The following is a 24,244-nucleotide window of genomic DNA, read 5'->3' on the forward strand; positions in this document are numbered from 1 at the left end:
GACACAAGACTTAATCCCAAGCATTAAAAAGCACCATATTTATATATGTATACAAAATGATAATGATGATAAAATCAGCATATTAATGTTCCATAAGTTAAGCAAATGAAGTAACACTTAAGAAGAGCTACTTCAATCCGGAGAAGGGCCTTAATAGATTATAATCTCAGCAGCTAGATATATTAGATACTTAGTAGTTCACAGTAACTGAAATTGATTAGATGACATGCCCTTTTATAGGAATCCTAACTACAGAATTATATATTCTATTCTATACAATAGTACTAAAAAACACTTTCTCTCGATAGAATTATTGGCTTAACCCTGAAGTCTAAACCAGGCTCTCTTACGAGGTCCTAACAATTTTATCTATTAAACTACAAACAATCAAACATTTACTTCGTAAATTTTTATCATATTTTGTCAATTTAGTTTGGTGAATATAATTTCTTATCAACAAGCAAAACAAGTGGAAATTTACGAATACAAGTAAAAACTCTATTACAGATACATAGTTATAATGAGTACTTATCACAAGCCATTATAAAGTCTAATCGCAATTCAACTTTTACAGCAGTCGTGAATGTTAGTATAAACAAATATGTGATTAAAAAAAACACGACTGCCGAACACTGCACGAATTCTCACATTTGAAACTAGCATCATACAATCATATTGTTCTTTTTCTTAAAATTTATAGCCAGTGTTACTCGGAATGATGTAGTGATTCTAACGCTGCCGTGCTAATGAAAAGGGCGACTTTTTCCCAATTTCCCAAAAGTGAGTTTCAGACGTCCTGCATCTGCAAAAGGAGCAAATTAACTTAAAGCGAAATTTCAAAAAGTTGCCTTTTTCATTAGCACGTTAGAACAAACCTCGTAGTGTGCGATTAACTGGTAGTAGAGCTATTTGAGACAAAGCCATGCTTATTTCTGCCGCCAAGCAGCATATTTGCAAATCTGTGTTCTGGTCTATAGGTCGTAGTTGCCGGTATAATTACAGTTATATCCGGCTTAACATATACCTCATGATGGGCACAGAGCTACCTCTTTGCAGGACGTGTTACCTAAAACCCTAATACCCTGTTTCTATTTCTTATTACCATCAGATGGCCCATCTTTTTGGTGTATAAGAGAGAGATTCATATAATGTGAAGAATCAATGCAACGTCTAGATTTTTTTATAACTCCAAACTCACAGCAATTTCTCATTCTTTTCAGATCATGTGCGGGAATTCTCCTGTGGCACTCTATACTACAGGACGTTCTTTGTGGATTCCAAACGCGACGCGCTGTACGTCGGCGCTATGTAAGTTTTGCATTTCACGTTTTATATAAATAACGAGTGGCTTTGTGCATGAAACTTATGTTTATTTGAATTTGAACTGTGATTTGAGTAAACAGTGCTATGATAGGTTTGTCCACTATCTACATTCACTTTCATTTTAAGGCTCTAGCGTCAATGTGGCATCTCCATGAAAGACTATCGAGGAAATATACTATTTATTTTTTTCGCCAAAAACGAATACCTAATTATTTAACCATTTCTTAGGTAATAACTATTAGTCAATGGGAGATGTATGCCTAGGAATATCCTTAAATTAGGCGTTACTTATTACGCAAGCTATGCATACTTTGGTACTAGATGGCAATGTGTGTACTGTCGTAGTATATTTATTTATTTAACTTAAAATTTAGTGTCAGTTAAAGACACAAGCAACACTATGATGCGGTGTGGGCTGAAGAGTTTTTTTTTAATTAATTTATTTATTCAATTACAAGTCCATTACAATGTCATATAGATTACATCATTATTATATTTTTTTAAAAAGAATGTCAATCTAATGCTTAAGTTTTTAATTAAACTGTTGTCACTTGTTCACCCTGTTCTCTAAACTTACCATGCGTCGCAGAAATTTTTTTATCATCCCGGTCATATTATATTGGTTTTCTCCGACTGTCCGTTATACAAGATATTTTGCCACGTGAATGAAAATTGCGGAACCAACTTCCATTTGCGGCGTTTCCTAAAGGGATTATTTAAGAAGCGGTTAAATGTTACAAAAGCCGACAGCATATTGGCGATCTGGACTTGATGATGTTCATGGACAGCCGTAATATTTTGAACAAGCACTGAAGCTGGTGTCATACTGTTACAAGTGTCCAGACTTCAACATCAGCAACCGGTGTCTGTGTTCAGTTGCGCTTGCTGGATAGCAATCGTAATTTCCTGTGATAGCGTCTCGCGTCTGTAACAAAAAGTGTCTACATTTGCACAGCTCCTTAGATCTATTGATTCTGTAAAGTTAAATATTTACAGACGTTTTAAAAAGTCGGAAGCCCAATTTGGCGAAGGGAAATTTCATAATCAATTATAGTAATAAACAGATTGACATGTCGTTTTAAAGATGAATCTTAAAAAGTTACAAGTAACAATCATACCAAAGTTCTGCTACAGTAAAAAAGATTACGTAAACGATAAAGAAAACTTGGGCGTTCATTATTTATTTATTTTATAACTAATCAGGCTCCTAGTTTAATATTTTTGAACGATTGTGTGAGATGGTGATAACATAAAAAAGACCCGGCTTAGTTGGTAACGGGATTCGTCTTAGACCAGAGCTTTTTTGCACCCCTTGTAGCTTTACTTACTTTTAAGTTAACGAATATAGTTATCGCCATAATCCTATTCTCTGTATTTTCTGTACATTTTTGTATACAGAGAGTAGTGGATATAAACAACCGCCTTACTCGAAATAAACATACGTTAGGTACATCTGCATATAGTTTGCGTAAGGTGCAGATGTCATTTGTGGGATTGACTATAAGTTTTTATAATCTGATTTCAGAGGTAATTTCGGACCTGCCAATGCATAAGTTTAAACAATGTGTTAAAACACATTTAATAAATCGCGGTTACTATACGATTGATGAATTTCTTAACAACAAGGCTGGTTGGAAGCAGGCTCCGCACTTATCTCTAACAAGATAGAAAATTTATTATATATTAATAAATTATATTATTATATTAATAAATATATAATAAATAAATTTATTATATATTTTTCATTGTAAACTATATAATTTTGTTCAAAAAGAGGTATCTGCTGAGTTTCTTGGCTCTTCTCGGTGGAATCTGCGATCCGAACCGGCGCGGTGGTAGAGTCACTACAAACAGACTGACTTGATGTTTCAAAAGTGTTTATAAACTGGGCCTACTTGAAATTAATTAATTTGATTATTTTTTTTGAATGTAAGTATCGGAGGTTCCATCTATCATCCTACTTAAATATAGGATCTGCATTCGTTGATGCTTTATTTGATGTACATTTTATAAACTATTACCCATTCAAAAAAATTAAGTTTTAAAAATATATTACTTTATTTTTGTATTAATCAACGGACATTGGATAGTCTTAAATTAACAGTCGAGTCGATCAAATTTATTTGTGTAACGTATTAATTTGTTAATTCGGTATGTTACTTGAATGAGCCGTCCTCAACATATGATGGATGATCCACTCGATTGAATAACGAATTTTGATAGTTCATTTTAATTGATAATTCGGCAAAACTGAACAAGGAACATTCAGTTATAAAAATATTTAAGGGGATAAAATTATGATCGCCCACACCCTCGGACACCTACCCTATTACTCTTGAAATATAAAAAAAAACACAGGAAATAACAATTTAATTAATCTCACGTATGAGTGGGCACGTTTGCATGCGCCTACGCTGTCACGCTTAGGATATTATACACCGTTAAACTTTTTTTTAATTACCTACTACCCCCAGTATACCTACTTAACGTTCCAGTGCAATGCATTTAGTAACATTAGGGGTCATCATCATCAATCATCATCAGCCTTCTAACGGCCCACTACACCGCGTCTTGAGCATAGACCCACCACGCTGCCTCACCAATTGGCGGGGTTGCAAATCGCGGGTTGGTGGGCTTTAACGACTATTCCCACGATTAAGTGATAATAACCGGGATCGACGGCTTTACGTGCCCTCCAAGTCACGGGGGCTGATACGACCGACTTCCTTACTCCGGGCTGGTGCCAAAAATGCTTTAATAGAAAATACATAATACCTTATATAATTTGTACCTTATATAGTAGACGGCCGATTGGCGCAGTTTGCAGCGACGCTGCTTTCTGAGCCCAAGGCCGTGGGTTCGATTCCCACTACTAGAAAATGTTTGTGTGATGAGCATGAATGTTTTTTAGTGTCTGGGTGTTTATACGTATATTCTAAGTATTTATGTATATTATTCATAAAACTATTCATCAGTCATCTTAGTACCCATAACACAAGCTACGCTTACTTTGGGGCTAGAAGGCGATGTGTGTATTGTCGTAGTATATTTATTTATTTTTATTATTTATTTATAGTTAGCCCAGTAGGTTAGAGCGTCCATATACAAATATTAGGGAGTAATAGAGCTTTATAATTATCTCTCCTTATCGTGGAAGGGACGCGTGCCTCTCACTCGCTCTCATTGTGAGCGCATAACGTGAGCGGAGCGTAACGCAGTTTCTTGAAGTGTCACCCGGCAAACCAATTTATAAGACGTTGTCACGTCAAAAATAACAAATTAAGATTTTAAAGTAATGTAACAGACTGTTTTATTATAAAAGCTGTCGACCTTAGGTATGAGCTTATAATCTATTTATTCAATAATTTCGTAGGCACTTTATGACCGTACACCTAGCACGGTCATAAAGTATACAAGTATACAAGAGTATACGGAATGTATACTATACAAGAGCTTTCTTTTGTATCACAAGTTTATTCAAAGTCGTGCCCTTCATCTTCTTCTTGCCTCTTCAACCGTCCATTCATTCCGTACACGCAAGACTTAGTTCCATTTGAATTGTTCAGTAGTTTAAAGCCGCCATTTGTCATTCGAAAGAATTGTGATTATTGGACCAATATTTTCAATTCAATTTAAGTTAATTGCAAACTGCCGCAAGACCCGCTAGTAAGCTAGTTGGAAAAATGTCGATGTATCGATATATTTTATTCGATATTATTCGGCCTATATACAAAAAAACTTTATTTTTTCTTATAGCAACACCTTTGTTAACAGTGAACCAAATTGTTGATCAGCAGTGACAAAGTTCGCCACTAATGTATAAAACGTCTTTCAAAGAAAACTACGGATAACTTCAACGTAACTTTGAACTAGCTGATATGTAATTTTTTTTCGATATATTGACATCGGTACATTTATCAAATATCGATACTTTTTAGCCCTTCCCTCTCTTGCCAGTAAGGATGTTCCTTACTGGCAAGAGAGGCAAGAGCTGACCGCAACTCAATTTGCAGTACTGAAAATACGAATGCATCAGCAGAGTAGATAGACCGCATCAAACAAATACGGATTACCTTGCCGGGTCGTATGGCAGTCTACGATCAACTCTATAAACCTTTGTTTTACCTGTTCTCTTCCGAGTTGCTTCGGCGTTGGTAGACTAGTGCTCGTCACGTGAGCGTTGTGGCTCAAACTATAATCCGTCCCCGGTACGTTGCCTTCTCAGCGCATTGTTAGCAGCATATGTTAAGTTCGAACATGTTCGATTTATAAATTTCGAAGTAGTAATTTTTTTATTCATATAGACATTTTATGGAAGATTTAATTTTTTACTTTAGAACTAAAGCTACGGTGGTCTAAAAAGAAGCCCGCAACAAACTTAATCGAAAACCTACTTTACTTCTTGTCACCGCCATCCCATATAGCCACTTAAACCAAGTAATAATATAAGTATAACAGAAATTATTGTTATTATTTATTATCCTTTATTTACGTCATCATCATCCTAATACTGGCCTACTTCAGGGCACGGATCTTTTCTTAGAACGAAAAGCGCGCTGACCAAGTGTAGCTTGGTCGACTTTACAAGCCATTGAAAACATTTTGAAGAACTAGTTTCAGGCATGCAAATTTCCTCTCGATGTTTGGCTTCACCCTTAAGGCAAAGGATATCTAATTGCTGCAATTATATATATAAAATGAGTATAAAACGTAGTATTTATAAATCGAAAATGTTACAAAATAGAGAGGCAATTATTATATGGTCAATAGTGCGTGACAAGGAACATCCTCCCCAAGATAAATTGTAACATTATCGGCCATAAAGCTATTTGATTGCGTTTTCAACCTTGTAACTTCGGTATGGGAATCGACATTTTCGGCAATAACCTAATCTTTTGTTGATGATAACGACTCAGTAACTAATTATGGCTTTTATTGAAGGTAATAAATGACTTTCATCAAACTCAGGTTAACTAAAGCTTTTATACCGGTAAAATTACAGTTAAAATTACATATGACTAACAAACATATTTTGGTACCAGTAAAAGGATACCTAATTCAGATTAATGTTTCATTATCATCATCAGCCTATTAACATCGTACTGCTAAGCACAGGCCGAGGGTTATATCAAGGGATATCAAGTTTTTCTGTTAAAAATACGCAATACTTGTACGGAGCGAGGGAATTGAAAGCAATATGTGTGCTTTTGGTTTTTGGTATTATCTTTAACATGCTAAGCCCACTAAGCCGATTTAAAGCAGCGTGGCTATGCACTAAAACTCTAACTTTTATTCTCATAGGATGCCTGTGAGGCCTGTGTCCAGCACTAGGATGTTAATAAAACAGTGATTCTGATGAGCAAACACCTATAGAACATAAAAAATTAACGCAATATTTTTTTTTTGCAGGGACCGTCTATATCGACTGAATATGAACAACATCAGTGCATCACACTGCGATGTAAGTTATTTGACTTTTTTGTAACATAACTCTAATAAATAATTAAGATTAAAGATTGATTGAATATACGAAATACTTGTTGGCAAACCCAAACTTATCAGCATGTTAGGAACTTTGGAACGAATCTTAGAGACGTCAGTTCTCAATGGGCTTTATTAATGAACGTGGCATAATGTCGGAATAATTAAGCACTGTTTTTTTAAGCTGGACATTTGGAATCTGCTGTCAATTGATATGTGATATAACACTGCTTAATTCGTTATGCAACGTTTATTAATAAGGCCCAATGTATCTCTATAATGGCAGGGTTCTGAAAATGTGTTTAATTTTATAATACCATCCCAGTTCTCTGAGAGTACCTACTATGCGTCGAGGCACCAAATTTCATTGCAATCACCTGTATTACTAGAATTATAAGACCGTCTGTTATGCCTTAAAATTTAAACGCTAAATTGCTTTGAGGCACGTTTTTGTCTGTAGGGTTGTAACTAGACATGGCCGAATCTTACATAAGACCAGAGAAGAGACAATACAGGGGTTTGAACCCGGGATCACAGCGATCACCGCTGAGCCAAGGAGTTCGTCTTAATTAAAATGTGGGATGGATAAACAGATTTATCAAAAGAAGACAAAACATTGGCAGTTGTTCCTTTAAATGTTTATAAGCGGTGGTAATAACTTCATATGGTGCTCTCTCTTTTACCTGATCGTTAAAATAATATTATTATATTTGTTCGCAGAGAGACTCAATCAATCTGGAGCCAAGCAACGTCGCACAATGTGTTTCCAAAGGAAAATCAGAAGTAAGTTGTGTAGTAATCACGCAGTAGGTAGTATTAGTTATTTGACATCAATTTTAATTCATTGTCCTTAAATATCCTTAAAATAGTAATATTCTATTTCATTCTAAGCCTGAGGACATCGGTTTGACGGCCGATTGGTGCAGTTTGTAGCGACCCTGCATTCTAATCCCAAGGCCGTTGGATCGATTCCCACAACTGGATAATGTTTGTGTGATGAGCATGAATGTTTTTTAGGGTCTGGGTGTTTATATGCATATTTTAAGTATTTATGTATATTATACATAAACTTATTCAAAAGTCATCTCAGTACTCATAACACAAGCTACGCTTACTTTGGGGCTAGAGGGCGATGTGTGCGTTAGTAGTATATAAAAAAAAGGAAGGAAAGAGAGTGGAAAAGAGGTAGAAAGTTCTTAAAACATTAACCTAGATATAAATAATTTATGTAGCTCATCACAGCTCTTTATTCGTTTTGCACGAAAAAATACATAGTTTGTGACGAAAACTTTGGGGTATGTTTTATTCAATTATTATATTTTCAGCAAGGTAAGGAGCCATAAAGCTTTTCCACAACGACAAAAAAATGGCACTACGAGCTTACCGAAGCACGAGGTTTAAAAGAGAATGCTAATTTGCGCCGTATGGTAGTAAGAATTTTTGGAGAGAAACCCCCAATTAAAAACACATTCGAATTTTGGCCAACCCGAGAATCGAACCCAGGCTCTCGAGATCTCTGCTCACCACTAGGCAAACGAGGCATCAAGCTAAAGAGTCAAGATAAAGCTGGTAACCGACGCCTTAATAAACTTATCTCTCTGCAAGAGAACGTTCTATTATTGCCTCATTAAATCAATTGAAACTCCTTTGTTCTCAACTAAATTGCACACAACTAGCACTATTTCCATCAAGGGTTAATCCCATTTTTAACCGTGAGCGGCGGGCGGCGGGCATATTTCATAGCGGGGAGCTTAAAGCTACGTTCTGCTCGCTATATTAAGGCCGTTAATTTTGATTTACAATCGCGGCGTAAAAGCAATATTTGTTTTATTTCTCGGTTACACCCCGTCTCCAAAGATTGGATGATTGTGGAAGTTAGACCGAGTTTACACGGCCCGATTTTATCGTGCGACTAATGGTGCGTGCATATCGGGTTTGCGGACGCCAACAATTCGGTTTGTGGATTCGGTGAAGTTTATTGGGTTTGTTTGGATTTAGTAGCGTTCAGTTTGCTCCATCTACTATCGTTTACATTGGTATTATTATATATTTATCAAAATACTACGTACCGTGTGCAACATTAAAGACCAATGAATAGCATCAGTTGTATCTCCAGTCACAATAAATTTTCTTTTTTTATTGTTCTGTACGCGAAGGGTGCCAACGGAACCTTATAAATTAGCCTGCACTCTCCTGTTGTCCACGGACTGTCCTTCCGTCCGCCGGTCAGTATTTCTGTCAGCGAGCCTTAACTCATAATTTGTATTAAGTAGAAAGTTGAAAGTTACAATGGGGTTTGCCCCCTTACAAGAAACGAGTATAAATACGATGTTTATTTTTTTTTATTTATTTTAATAATAAAATAAAAAAGATATTTTTTTGTATTGTTTGCTACACATAGCAAACAGGATTGGCAAAAACTTTTTGTTGGATTGAAATACACATTGAAGTGGTTAAAAAAATAAAAAAACAACAAAAAGTAACGCTGCTTCTCGTTCTATATGCCTGCGTTACTTTATCAAATAACTTATCTTACAAGTACCTTCTACCGTCACTTTAAAATAATCTTTGCGCTTCGGTCTCAAGAGTCTGTAGAACCACTAAGACAGTATTCTCGAGGATTTTTGCTGACCTATCAATTGCTTGGTGACTAGCTGTAAATCTCTATCGTGTAAAGTCAGCTTAATGGTGCTACACGATTCACTAATTCGATAATGTCCAAGACGTGAGCGATTTCTACGCTCGAGTGGTTTCTTCTATTTTGGGGTGCCACTGTGCTCCGTTTGTAATTGATATAACTAATGTTTCATAGTGTGAAGGCAATTTTATAAAACTCACTATCGGTTCCCCGCGACTTCATCTGCATAAAACAGTTTCCTAATACAAATTTTCGTAATTTAGAATAGCTTATAACCATATACTATGTGGCACCTTATCCTAACCAACTTAAATTATTGCTTTTTAATTTAATAATTTATACCTTTTGGGTTAGTTATCTCAATTGGTGAAGAATCTTTGTATATTTAGGAGGAGACTTCTTCTACGTACACATTAATTGCAGTGTTTGATGGTCATATTGTGATAAGTATTCAATAGTATAATATAAAAGTCGCTTAATCTTATTATTTTCTACCAAGATCGTTGTAAGATCCTTCCGTGGCAACCAAGACATTTTGAAGAATAAGTAAAATTGGCAAAAGTGTTAAGAAGATACTAGGAGCCCAATACTGTAAGGAACTAATAAATCACGCCACGCTTGTAAAACGAACTCAGACAATAGCACGGAGAGTTACACTAGACCACAAGGTAAACTCTCACTATTACGAAAGAATATAAATTTGTTTTATTAGTATTAAAGATGGCTATAAAAAGAAATATCCCGAGTCTATCACCCCTGATCGCGAGAAGAACGACTACTCGAAGCTATAATCAAAGTTTCTCGCTGTAGACGAGTTTTTTCTTCCTCTAAACACGATGTCGTAACACGAAAAAGGCTGGGAAAACGCCGACGGTGATATTTTGAGAAGCGGCCACAAGGTCTTACTTTGCCCTTTTAGGTTCATCGCTCTCGTCCTTTGTCGTTACGAAAAATTAGAATTGCAAGGTAAATTACAGAAATTTAGATTTTTAAGATAACATTTTCAGCCACCCTATTACCATGCCATTTATTTCATAGGAATTTCTAATATATAATAACCTCACCTTAAACAGTATCAATATGTTTATTTTAGTATTTAGTGTTAGTTACATAATTTATAACTTGAGAACAGATGGACCGATTTTCATTATTTTTGATTTGTTTGATTCCTGTTAGTCCGGAATAGGATAATAAGTATTAAAATGCATTATTTTTTTTTAAATTTTAAATTAAAATATTTATCTAGCCGTTCATTTGTAACAAAACACAACTGACAGCGTAAAACTATTGATGTGACCTATAGAGAGGTACCTACATTAATCCGGAGTAAGAGGAGTTTTACGTATTGTACTTTATAATGACATTGAGATGTTAAATATATTAAGGCGAAATGAAATTCGCGGGACAGCTAGTGATAAAATAAAACAGTTTCTATTAAAACTAGCCGTAACTACGCTCAGCATACATATGTTCTATATATATATATATATATATATATATATATATATATATGATAGACGTTTCCCCTCTCATGGGAATGAAAAAAATAGAGCTTAGATTGTTAGTACCTGTTTTCACAAACTATGAACAGGGTAATGCCTAAGTCAGTAAAGCCCAATCAAAGAAGATTCCTAGGTATACATGTCCCTTTCACCAATTGATTTTTACTAGGCAACTCGTATAACATAACTTGTAAATGACGATCGCCACAGAGTGTGGTATCTTCTGCTATCCATACACATAATGAAAAATTAACATATTTTAAATTATGTGTAAATGGATTTAAAATTATTAAAAGAAACAAAAAGTTTATATTTTTTTCATCGGTCAAGTGACGGTTTACGAGTTCCGTAAACATTATCGCCGCACAGCGTAACTTTAGATGGCGCCTAAGACGTTAATCATCATCTAAGAGTTGGGTGATTTTTGTTCTCTACGTATCGCTTAATCATTAAGCATCCGGTTTAAGAGTGCCTTTATATTATTGAAACATTAAACTCTATACAATTACGTTTAAAATCACTTATTATTGATAATACCAGGACTTATGCCTTCTTTCGTATCGAGAATAATATATTGATTTAGACCCACTATACTGCGATGCGGGCTTGTGGATTCCACTACAGGTTGGCCCTTAACTGCAATTTCACCTCATGTTAAGTAATGATGCCGTGCTAGTAACTTTCTACGCGAAATCCTTATAGAAAACTAAATGGCTTGGTGGCACGTCTTTGTGGGTAGGGTGGTAACTAGCCACCGCCTAAGAGCCTTCCATCAAAATACACGAGACAAAATTCTAAAATTATCAATAAATTCTGAATTGGGTGCTACAACTGGGCCACACAAACTTTGCCCTCAAACCCTCACTTATGATCAAAGCTGTTAAATCAACATCTACTTTGAAAGAACCTTTAAACATAAAAGCAGTTAGCAATGCAAATTAGAGTTTAGTGATACACTACCAAGATACTCTCCGTTAAAAAAAAATAAGTACAATTCCGGATGAAAGCCATTTGTTAAAAAAAACGCGGGGAAAAGTAAAGCTGGCCGTAAATCTACTTACGTACAAAGTGGCGAATAATTAACGAAATGGACCAATCGAAAGCATTAGTTCCGGGCGAAGTTATGCGAAAGCCCAGCTAAGTGCCGTTAAAAGAAACTTAGACGTGAGCCTGATTGTTCTCCTGCTTAATTCTGATTGTTTCCGAGCAAAACACTTCTGTTCACGTCAGTACAACGGCTAAAACGCTCCAAGTGTATTAATCCGATAATTACTTTAGAACAATCTCTAGCAAAGTTACCTCTGTGTGCCGCAAGTTTTTACCAGAAAACAAAGAACTTTCGGGAATTGTTTATTTTCACGCGCCTATTGTGTGGAAAAAGTAAAGAGAAATTTTGATGAAGCCCTCGAATAGCTGGTAAAAGTATATTAGGAAATCTCTTTTTTTTTCTATATTGTAGCACTGGTTGGAAAGAGAGAGAAAAAGTTTTCATGTTTGGCACAAAACATATAAAAGAAAATTAAAATGATATTAGAGAGTTGGTAATCTGTTGTATAATTAAATAATTAATGTTTTTTTTTAGTTATTGTTATTATTTTATGTCATGTACATAATCATTTGTACTTCGCCGAATTAATTTATCGAATACGAATTGGATAACTGTAAGGTCTACCCATGTGTTTTTACTAAATAAATATAACAAAAAAATATATACTTAATACATTAACCGATATATAGAATAGACTAGACAACGTTAAAGTCATCCACTCTGCATCAGCTGCAAAAATTCAATGAGAGTCTGAGGATGGGTGCCACAATGTAAATGGGTTCTTACTCCAAAGAACAATGAAACCTTAATATACTCGATGAAATAAATGAAAAAACAAACCATACCCTAATTTTCAACCTAAGCAAGGGCTGTACCGGGTAATGTACCGCACATTTACTCATAATATATTAATTACTTCACCAAGCCTAATGGAACTTGGCTATAAAGCAAATGTGAAACATATTATACTGTAATACGCCATCTATTCTTAATTTACCCTGCATAGGCAGTATGTGTAATATAATGATAAAGTCATGAAGTTCCGCCTGTTTTTGAAAAAGGGTTTTGTTACCATTTTAATTTTAGTGTTAGACTAAACATATTTTTAAGTTCAACTCGTAGGAAATGCCTTAAGTCTTAAGTCCTTTTGTATAATCCATAAATTATGGTGATACAATATAAAGAAACTAGAAATTAATCGCTACGCGTATCACTAACTACAAACCCCGTAGGAACCTTTTCTTTTCCCAGAAGATAGTAGTCTATGTTACTCTCCATCATCAGTAGTATTTTTACTAATTCTGCCAAAAATAAGGTTGATCTGTTGCTTAGTTACGATGCAAAGCAAGGACAAACAAACAAAAACAGTTTCGTATCTATAATACTAGAAGGCATCCAATAAATTAATGCAAAATTAAGAATACCAAGGCCAGTAACGTTTATACCGTAAAACGAACAACAGATGGGTAGGTATTCGCAAAGTGTGGATATTAATTCATTACATTTTGAAGAGGCATTGTGTCCGGCGATTGCGGTCGGGCGGGAGATTGAAACTAATTTTCTCTACGTCACGTTGAAAGCCATCCCGTATACTATTGTCCCGTATACTCCAACAGATTTTAAAATTTGCGAAATACCGGATGCAATAAAAATATCACAATGACTATAGGAAAACGGTTGTCGCATATTTATTCGTACCATTTAACAAGTTACTATTTTAAATATCAAACCGCACACATAAATAACATTTGAAAATAATTTTGGAATTTAAATTTGTCAGACTGTAATTATGTATTATAGTCGAATTGAGAACCTCCTACTTTTTTTAAGTTGGTTGAAAACTATTTAAAATACGTATCGCGACATAATATTATCTAACCCGCCTTTTTAACGATTACCTTGCAAATGAATTTATTTGAAAATATTGAGTAGTTAAAAGTTTAATTTTCATAAACCATATGTATAGAAGGTAAATAAGGTTGAACGGGCGCGGCGGCTGTGGTCAGACGAAATACTGAAACTAATTTTCTGTATGTCACGACGAATGCCGTACAGTCAACTATTGCGCGGACATTCTGTCAGATTCCGAAATGGCAACACACATAAACTTGCTTTATACACATATACACACGCCACTAAGCATGTTGCTAGTGCGGTATGTTTAGCAAACCTAGGGGTAAAGCTAGTACTAATTTATCAGGTGAATAACAACAGTTGTTACTTTAAGAAATTATCCAGAGTCGCTCAGTAAGCGATGAGAAGAGCTCTGCTCGATGTATCTATCCATGATCAAATCATAAATGAGTAGAGCTGTAGAATAGCTAGACGTTCTGACATAGCTCAATGAGTCGTGAGGCTGAAGAAGTAATGAACAGGGTACCTACATAGCTCAAAGAACCCTCGTTTGTAGGGTTCCTAGGGTGCTGGAAAAGAGATTCCACACCTGTAAACACTGGCGTTGGTTGACCTCCAACAATGTACTCGTATATAGGCGACTTAAACGAGTCGCCCTGAGCTGCTGGAAACCAGCGGGCTAAGACCGTGGACTCTTGAACTCGGTACAAAACAACCATGTCCAGCAGTTTGCATCAATCACTTAATACAATCATGAATTATCTAGCTGTTTATATATACATCATATTAATTTGGATTTTATCATCATCATAAAAATAAAGCGAAATTTGTGAATCAATTACGAATCTTCTCCAATTTACCAATTAATTACGTAGCTACAAATATATTAGATATTTTATTTTGTTAGTTACATCGGCTCATATACTGTAAATGTTAGATTTATATACCTACAGAGTAACTGTTAAAATGTAGTTATTACGTTACTTCGTAACACTCTCACCTATTCTGCGCTTTAATTATTTCACCTGTTATTAAGAGTGAATAGAAACCGTCCACTGTATAAAATCGTTTCGGAACAAAGTTTAAATTGGTATAATATGTCATGAAACAGAAACACAATTTGCGAATTTGTTGTCCCGTTATACTTTCGAGAGCTGAGCCGGTGTACTATTGTGTGATGGCCCTGCGGTTGCGGTGCGACGGCAGATTGAAACTAATTTTCTCCACGTCACGACGCTACAGTCCCACAAACTATTGTGGTACCGTTTTGATAGATTTCGAATTTTCACAAAACAAAGAGCAGGTAACAAGTTAGAAATGCTTTTTATTACAAACTAGCGTTTACCCGCGTTTTTGAAAGCTTTCTATAGCTACCTATTAACCATAGATTTAATATGTAACCATTTTGTAAGCTCACTGCTATTAACTCATTGGTGCTATTAACTCAGATACCTATACAAAATTTATATATCTGGCTATTAACTCATTGACTGAATTGCGCCTGCCGGCAATCGAACCTGGGTCCTCCCACTTTAATCATCTCACTACAGGGAGGTAGTCAAAACGTTTATAGTCCGACCAACTCTTGTGGTACCGTTTTTATGGATTTCGAATTTTTACAATACACAGTGCAGATAACAAATCAGAAATGCATTTTATTAAAATAAGGCTGTTGTCCGCATTTATTATGGTTGCTTTCCTGGGATTAAAAGTAGCCTATGTTACTGTCCGTACTTTCAACTAACTCTATGCCAAAACTAAAGTTGATTGGCTGCTAAGTTAAGCCGCGAAGGAAAGACAAACAAACAAGCACTAGTATGGATAGTTGTAAAAAGAAACAGCTGCTGTTATTCACCTAATAAAATACCTCGGGATAGAGCTAGTACAGCTTTACCCGGAGATTTTGAAACATACCTATGTAGTGGTAATTTGGGAATTTATAAATTTATAAAATATCTGGTCTGGTCCTGCGGGAGATTTCGGTCGAGGCTAGTTACCACCCCACTGTCAAAGGCATGCCGTCAAGTTTTGTTACGATGCCGCGTAGAAACAGATTAGGGGTACATAGGGGGTTTAATATTAACCTTATCCCTAACAGGTTAGCCCGCTACTCGCTCCCACATTTATTCAAGAAAAAATGCGGGACTATTACGAATATTTTTACAAAAAACAAAAGCGGGCGTTTCCATGCAGAATTCCAAGTTTTGCAATGAACATATGCTATAATCTGCGAAAACAATTGGTGCTATTTATAACCAAAAATTATCAATATTTTTAAACTATATAGACTGCAGTAAAACCTTTTTTTAACAAATTTTGTAACCACGCGGGTAGATTACCGTTTTGTGTGAAGTGGCTGTTGAGTTTGAGTCAATTGCTTCTTAGGTCTAGTGGTTAATTACGCATCGCAACATGGTCGATTACGCATCGCGAGGTCCTGATTTTGATTTCCGGGTAGAGCAAATGTATGTTTTATATTGTGTCTATATAGTATTTTGTGACTATGTTTCAAGTAGTTACCAGCCTGGAGCCAGGAAATTGATTTAGGAAAAGGCCTTGACCACTGGCGTGGTGGGTCAACGCTCTTAAAGTCCTCACTCCTAAAAGAGAGGAGACCTATTCCAACAGTATGTAATTTTAGCATTTAGTGTGCTATTATATCAAACTGAGTAATGCTTAGGCATTTCTCAGTTTGATATAATAGCACACTAAATGCCACTAAATAAGAAAACAGATCCAGTGTTGTCCATTGAATAAGTGAAAGCGGATGACACTTTTCATAGAAAAAGTTAATAGCTGATATTAACAATCGACTTACTAGAAACAGACATAAATTAGTGATATCTGCATATCGTCTGCGAAAGATACAGAACTGCTTTGTTGGGTTGAGTATACGCTTTTACAACATGTTTCCTATGGTAATCCTGGACCTACCAATGCATACATTTAAACAATGTGTAAAATCACATTTAATACTGCGATGTTAATATAAATTTGATGATTTTTTTAGTGACAAGATAATTGGAAGCAGCCAGCTTAAAGCAGAAATGATTTTAAATGTTGATGTTGGAAAAGAGCAACTAATGAGTTTCTTGCCGGCTCTTCTCGAAAGAAACCGACATACCTACCTGTTGTTTCAAAAGTGCTTATAAAGAAGGCCAACTTGAAATAAATGAATTTTGAGCTTTCAAAATGTTTTATCATTATTTATAGCGAAACCTAATAAACACAGGCAATCGTTCATTTTAGCTGCATTTTATTCACTAAAAGCGGTCATCACATATTCCTGTCGTACGGAATATTAATGTCCTGTTCAATATTTATGTTGGGAGTGAATTTACATAATCACAGCGTACATTCACCATACTTTCGTACTACTATTATTACGATGAAATTTTCGATGCACCCAATATGTATTCCTTCATTGCAGTTCATTTATTTATCGTATCGGCTAACCAATTATCCGTATTGCGCCAATTTTGATTGAAATGCAAGAGAATGAGTGAATTAAATGTGGTAATTAACCCCGATCCTGATTTATACAATGATACTTCAACTGCACTTCAGCGTAATGAATTACGGTTTAGTTAACGGAGTCGGTACTAAGTATGCTCTTAACCTAATTATATATTTATTAAATACCTAAACAATTAATATAAAATTGCCGATTTTTATCAATATGTTTAACAATAATATATTATTTAGTGATATTTTATAATATATCGATATTAGAGAGGTACTCTACTTATGTTGTACCTCATTTAACATAGATGGTACTTGCTGCTCCAGTTACAATTAACTTTATATAGTGTTATGTAAGTTTCATAGTAGTACCATAGAACCATATTATAAATTTGGCGGAACTAAAGTATCTCCGATCTCTGTGGTGATTTAATTTGCCAACCTGACCTTGGGATGGTTCAGATATTCGCGACTTCATACAAAAATGCGTATTAAAACGCTTTTTTCTATGCCGTCTTCAGGATGCAAATTCTATGCCAAATTTCGTCAATATTATTTTAAGGGTGAGGCCGGAATCCCCCAGAACGGGGACGTAAATCTGTGTTTTTTTTTTCATCTTCGCATGAGTAAGGTCGAGTGGGTAACAGACAAACAAATAAACAAATAGAGATACTAGCGTTTTATAATATCAGTGTCGCATTTATAATTATTGTAATGCTGCGTGGTGCCGACAGATCAAAATACAGTTACGACCCCTTATCTTCCCTTGGATGTCATACGACGCGAGTAAGGATATATAACGGTGACTGGTCGTCATCTGTGCAAGGTAGTAGATCTGCGATCACCAACCCGTTTGCCCAGCGTGGTGATTATAGGCAAATCCTCCAGTCGTTCAGGAGAGTTCTTTAATCCAGCAGTGGACTGTATTAATATATTTATTGTTTTCCATACTACCGTTTTAAGTGTTGCAATATACTGCTGTAAAAAGCTGAGCTTTTTAAAACTCATACCGTAGTTTTAAGTTCGATTCCCGACGGAGTACCGTTTCTGACTATTTAATTTCCTTAGTTGTTCAGCAGCTGCAGCTGATTTTAACTTTCCATATTAAAAAAGGCCGCTCTGTATTTGTAGTTGAAAAATCATTTGCAGTATGTAATTTTATCATTTGTTACAGCATTTCGACTGCCGAAACCACGTAAGAGTGATCCAGCCGATGGGTGACGGATCAAGACTTTACGTATGTGGAACCAATGCTCACAGTCCAAAGGATTGGGTGCTATACGTAAGTATTTTTACTACTTTGTTTACTTATGCTGTTGAATAAAAACAATTCAATTGTGAAACTGAAAGAAAACCGCGAATACAATAGAGTAATTTATACAGAGGATAAATAGGTGTTCGTATCGCTATGTAGCGACCTCTTTTGAGACAACCAAATTCGTAAAAATTCATAGATCTTTTTAGACATCAACCATCAATAGCCTACTGCTGGAATAAACGCCATAGCCAACGGAAAGATTTATCAAAAATTATAGATGTAATGACGGTACACCATAACATGGGCTACATATAAAGTATATGAGAAAAATAAAATCGAGTGTCGTAGCGGACGCGAGCAATTCCGTTTTAATTTAACTGGTACGGAATATTATTTATTAAAATTCATTAAAATGTTCTTTTGACCTTTAATGGACTAACTATAGTCACCAAGAACGGTTAAACTATTTGCATTTAGGTATTATAAGCTCATATCTCACATATCCATTCGCTTGGCACCAAAACTCCCTTAATTGAATGTACACTACACAAGCATTAACTCAAGACCGTATCCGAGCGAGGCTATCTTGGCACAACAGCATAACGGGGCTATTATTGTCTTTAGGACCACTTCAAGTTATCCCAACATGAGCTTTTGGAAGCGCGCCAGCGATGCAACAGTTCTTAAGAATCCGCACATGTGTTCCATAAATGAAAAGAAAGGAAAGCATGCAGATATTTTCCTTTTATAGTGCATTTTTAACTGTGGTTTTTAACAAGGGTCCCTTTTATACCGCCATTCGTCGTGCGAATGCATTGAGCACTGCACGGTAGCTTCGCGCTGGCAACCGCGACAAATTTCACGGGCGCTGATTCCAAATGACGCCGTAAGATGGAAGGAGATTTTTCCTCCACGTCGAAGTTTCTAACCGAACGACTCCGTAAAGCCGGCATCCAATGACAATTTGACGCGGAAACGTCTCTCTGGCGTAAACATTTTGAAAAGGATATTTCCATTCCATATAGTTGATTATAAAATGGTTTAGAATATAGCATACTCGTTGCTCTAAAATATATAATTTGATGCGAAGAGAATCATGAGCGGATGACTTCAATAGCCCAGAAGTATGGCCTTAAGTGGCTTCTGAAAACGAGTGCAAGCTTGGTTAATTGGAATTTCTTATTCATTCGAATCGATGAGTTTTGATGTCTACAGCCATCCGTTACTTACCTGTAAAAACATAACTTTCCTTAAATAATTCTGCATTTCGAATCGAGTTCTAACTCGTAAAACATATTAAGATTTGTATATTAAATTGTGAAGAAACATACAATTAATCGTTGTTCTAAAATACGGACGGTTTTATCAGCCAGGCGGGTTTTCTTCAGCGTTGCAGATTACTAATTTTGAAAAAAATATTTTATTTCAAAACCAGAATTTGTGTGGACCGCACTTGACCAGGGGTTTGTCGTTAACTGCGTATATTTTTGTAAAATTATTTTTTTAAAGTCATAAAAAAGCTCTCCACAATAGGTATCGAGAGCAGGCCGCAATAAATTTACCGTGCTCTGTTCACCTCTCACTTTCCCTGCTCTTGACTTTCATATAATTTTATGATGTATCGACGGTCGTTTTGACCCTTCACACGTTTTTATCGCGTATCAGGTCGAATGTATGGCGGGTTTTACGATCGTTTTGCAAATTTTCGTTTTAAAGTATGAATACGATAAAGGGGTATTATCGGGTGTAAGAGTGCATCCTCTTTGATGTGGCCCCCTTCGCGGTAGACTCAGTTCCGAGTAAATGGCTTGTATGATATAGCAAATAGCCCTATATGTTTGATAATTGAAAATTTTATTGGCTAAGCGAAGCGAGGTTTCCGAATTAACTCGGGGGAATTTTTACTTTTTCGTTCATCTGTATATATTTAAATATATATGTTAGATGAATTAATGTAGTAGTTTAAATGTATGGCATTTTTTTTTTTTTACGTCCAATAGACTATTGTGGTCAATTCGTAGCAGAGCACAATATATTTTTTTCTAATATATTTAAAATAATTACACAGATTATTAAAGTATCTGTTTTAAAGAGATTTAAAACAACATATCCTGTATGTCAATAACTGATACAAAAAAAAACAATTGCTTTTCATTACAAATTTATTCATACGCTTACCATCAGTTCGCCATGCTTATTTCTGCCTCTAAGCTGCTGCTTAGAGGCAGAAATAAGCAATGCTGCTTGTTGCAATGCTGTGTTCCGGTCTGAAGGGCGTGTTTGCCGGTGTAATACATTAGGCTTGATACCTACGCCTCAAATTGATGGACACAGGGCGGCAAGTTGCAGGACGTGCCTCTTGCATGCTCTGCGAAGGAGGCGATGGTTTCCACTTAACATCAGGTAATAATTGACGGACAAAGCATCTGCTTTGTACTACGAAAAAAAATCTGTCGATAGGCAACCTAATTTATTAAATTCGTGGACGCTTTATGACAATTACTAATTTAATTAATAATTTATGTAATTCGAGGTAAGTGTTTTGTAGAAAACGTCACATTACACGTCTTACATCGGTTAATAAAATTGGGAATTCAAAAGATAATTATATTTCCCAGTCAGTAGAGTGTTGTGTTTGCAAATATAATTTTATGTTTTCATTAGAATTGAAATGGCAAAAGCTCAGTAGTGAACTTTATTATTTTATTGCGTCAACTTTTTTAAGTCAAAGAGAGAAGCTTCCTTAATAAAGTTTTACTTTGTCGAGATGAATTAAAGCTTTTGCTCTATAAATTACTTTCACGACTCTCTAAAGAAATTGAAGTGTTAGTTTGAAAAAAATACCAACTTCTGTCTGTCCGTTACTACCTACAAGCTGTTGCATCGGGGTAATTTAAGGGGCAAATGGTAGTTTTTTGAGGACAAACTATTTGATTAAATGAAGACAAAAAAATCGAACTATCTAAAATAGGTCCGTATATTATTTCAGAATAAAAAAAACCTATACAGTTCCTATATACCACAAAGTTAAATAAAATATGTACATAACAAATACTTAAATGTTAAAAACACTAAAATTTTATGTTATGCTTTAATAATTAATTGAGTTGTATGTAGTAGTTAAATTAGTTACCACTTTACTTTTCAATTTACCGAATTTCTATGGCACTGATTAGACAGTCGTACTTTATCGGATTTATTGAAATCGATTTCGACAAAAAAAAAACGGAATTGCTACTATCCTTCTTTTAGAAGTTGGTTGAAAATGCTGCACAAACGAAAACAGAATTCGCCTAAAACGATAAATCCTATTAAAAGTCGAAAACCCAATGCGGAGTGGGGGAGGTTTAAAATTGAAAATATATTAGGTTTGTGGGAAGGATCCATTCAATGCGAATGTTGATACTTGCCCGTCCTTTGTACAGAGCAGGCTGGCAACACAGAGATAGTGCTCACAGACCCCTCTGTTTTAATTAATCTTTTTAAAAAGATTATGAAAAATTATTTTTAATTACAGCGAAGCGCTGTGCTGCTTTTTAAATTAAAACTATCTTTTCCAAATTACCTAACTAGACTGTCTTAACGCCTCAAACCGTAAGAATAAAGTCTAGCGTCCATTAGGAAGCCGAATCGTGTTGCATTTATTTTCTCATTTCCCGCTGTTTAACGTAGGTTGGTTAGAATACTCCTCAAAAAATCATCTTTTTACCTTGTTAATATTGGTTTAATATATCATCTTCTAAAAAATTACCTAACTTATCATTATCAACCAATTACAGACCTGGCACGGTCACTCATACACACTCCTCTCAGAAACACCTAAACCGTTTTTTGGCTGTAATTTTCCATTGACAAGTCAATTGCAAATTGACAGACATTTGGAATTTGGATTGTAATTTTCTTAACAATAATTTCCTTCACCATTAAAGCTAGTGACATTTTATTGCTTAAAACGCACAAAACTCCGAAAACAAACTAACTAACACATGTCAACACATGTCATAGGCATTTATATACCTTAGGAGAGTCTATAGTAGCTATGCTATAGTCGAAATTCTTGTGTTTAATATTTTCATTATCAATAGCCCATGGCAGACCACTGCTTGACTAAAGGCCTCTCCCAATGGGAGTGTTTGCCCATAATTAGGGTTGGTAATTGGTAATCGCAGTCGATGGTAGAAGTAGTACTTCGGATACTCTCCTTTCTCGGTTATACTCGTGGTATGACACCCGCGAGAAGACGAGGGATGGTGACTACTGTCACCACACGGTATAGCAGGATACCTGGCTCTTAGCTTTTTATCTTTACTGAATTACCTAAGCAGAATATCGCGTCTTTACTACTCAAACCACAAGAATAAAGTATAACGTCAGACGTCTAAGCGTCTAACGGATGCTGATTCGAATTGCAATCTCTTCACTTCTGAAATCTATTTTTCCGTTCGCACTGTAAAACATAACCACTCCTAAGTCCACTTCCTTCTAAACTGAAGAGTATTATCGAAATCGATTCAGCGCTTCTCTTTATGAAATGTAGTATTTTTGCTCTCTTTTTTAACGGACATACAGTTCAACAAACGTTCAATGATTAATGAACCGACGCGTTCTCTTTTTACAAAAGTCACGGTTTTATGCCGCTTATAAATTATTTAATACACAATTAATACAAATTTTACATTAAATTTGTATTAATTGTGCAAGTTCTGTTATACTGTAAACGTAACTTGATTTAAATTTTAACTTCGTTCTTGCATCAGATTTATCTAATTTATTAGAAAATGACATATTCGAAACAATAAGGCTAAAATATTGCAGTATAATCTGTGGTTTGAGTAATGCGCTCGCTCCCTCAAGAGGGGAAGGGCGCGTCAGTTTCAAAAATTGAGTGAAATCACATGTACGCAATTGATAGGGCAGTTGCAGTGACACACCGGCTTTAACGTCAGACCACTTAGACTTGCACGGTAATGGAAATTTGCATAGGTCAATATTTTTATGTTTTGGCGAAAATCTGCCGCACTAACTACGTAATATCAATTTATACTGTAGTCCGTTTTTCTTTCCTGTATTTTTGTATTATTGTTATATATTTTAGAACTGTTAAAAAATAATATATTAATATTTAACTATTGAAGGGCAAAAAATCATCATGAATATTTTTCTCCGAGACCTCTCAGACATGAAAATTTCCTCTAAATGTTTTCCTTCATTGTTAAAGCAAGTTATTTCCTTTAAACACACATACTCGTAGTTCCGGAAATAAACTTACTTAAATATTTTTTCAAATGTTATGTTACATATTAAGACAAATGATGCTACTCATGACATAGGCATTTATATGTCTTAAGACTATCTCGAGTAGACCTATGTGCGGGCTCCCTTACCGCAGCCATCAATTTATATCTATTCTGTTACAAATGGCGGTTTTCGATTGGGGGGGTATTGGAAACAAATGACGGGCGCGATTGCATTCCGTTCGCTTGATTTTTATTGTTTTTCTTTATTTATGCTCGTGCACGAACCGCGATAATAATTTCATTTTTCCTATACTTGTAGCTAAATTGAATGCTGTTTTTATTTGATGTCTTTGATTATAGGACAATCAAAATTTTGTGTTGATGTTAATATAAAAGTTTATGATAGCTTTGTTATCGTTCAGTCGCGAGGATTCGCCGAAT

The 24,244-nt window shown here is 35.4% G+C and overlaps 1 protein-coding gene across 1 annotated transcript in view; it reads left to right on the forward strand.

Annotated features, from left to right (window-relative positions):
• LOC120631752 (semaphorin-2A) overlaps positions 1-24,244 on the forward strand; it is a 132,412-nt gene that overhangs the window by 56,343 nt on the left and 51,825 nt on the right. The window contains exons 2-6 of the mRNA XM_039901431.1: positions 575-585; positions 1,221-1,308; positions 6,733-6,784; positions 7,525-7,587; positions 18,483-18,590. Of these exons, the coding sequence (XP_039757365.1) occupies positions 575-585; positions 1,221-1,308; positions 6,733-6,784; positions 7,525-7,587; positions 18,483-18,590 (322 nt within the window). The remainder of the gene's footprint in view (positions 1-574; positions 586-1,220; positions 1,309-6,732; positions 6,785-7,524; positions 7,588-18,482; positions 18,591-24,244) is intronic.

This window comes from Pararge aegeria, chromosome 18 (genome assembly GCF_905163445.1).
Source record: "Pararge aegeria chromosome 18, ilParAegt1.1, whole genome shotgun sequence".
In the NCBI taxonomy this organism is placed as follows: domain Eukaryota; kingdom Metazoa; phylum Arthropoda; class Insecta; order Lepidoptera; family Nymphalidae; genus Pararge; species Pararge aegeria.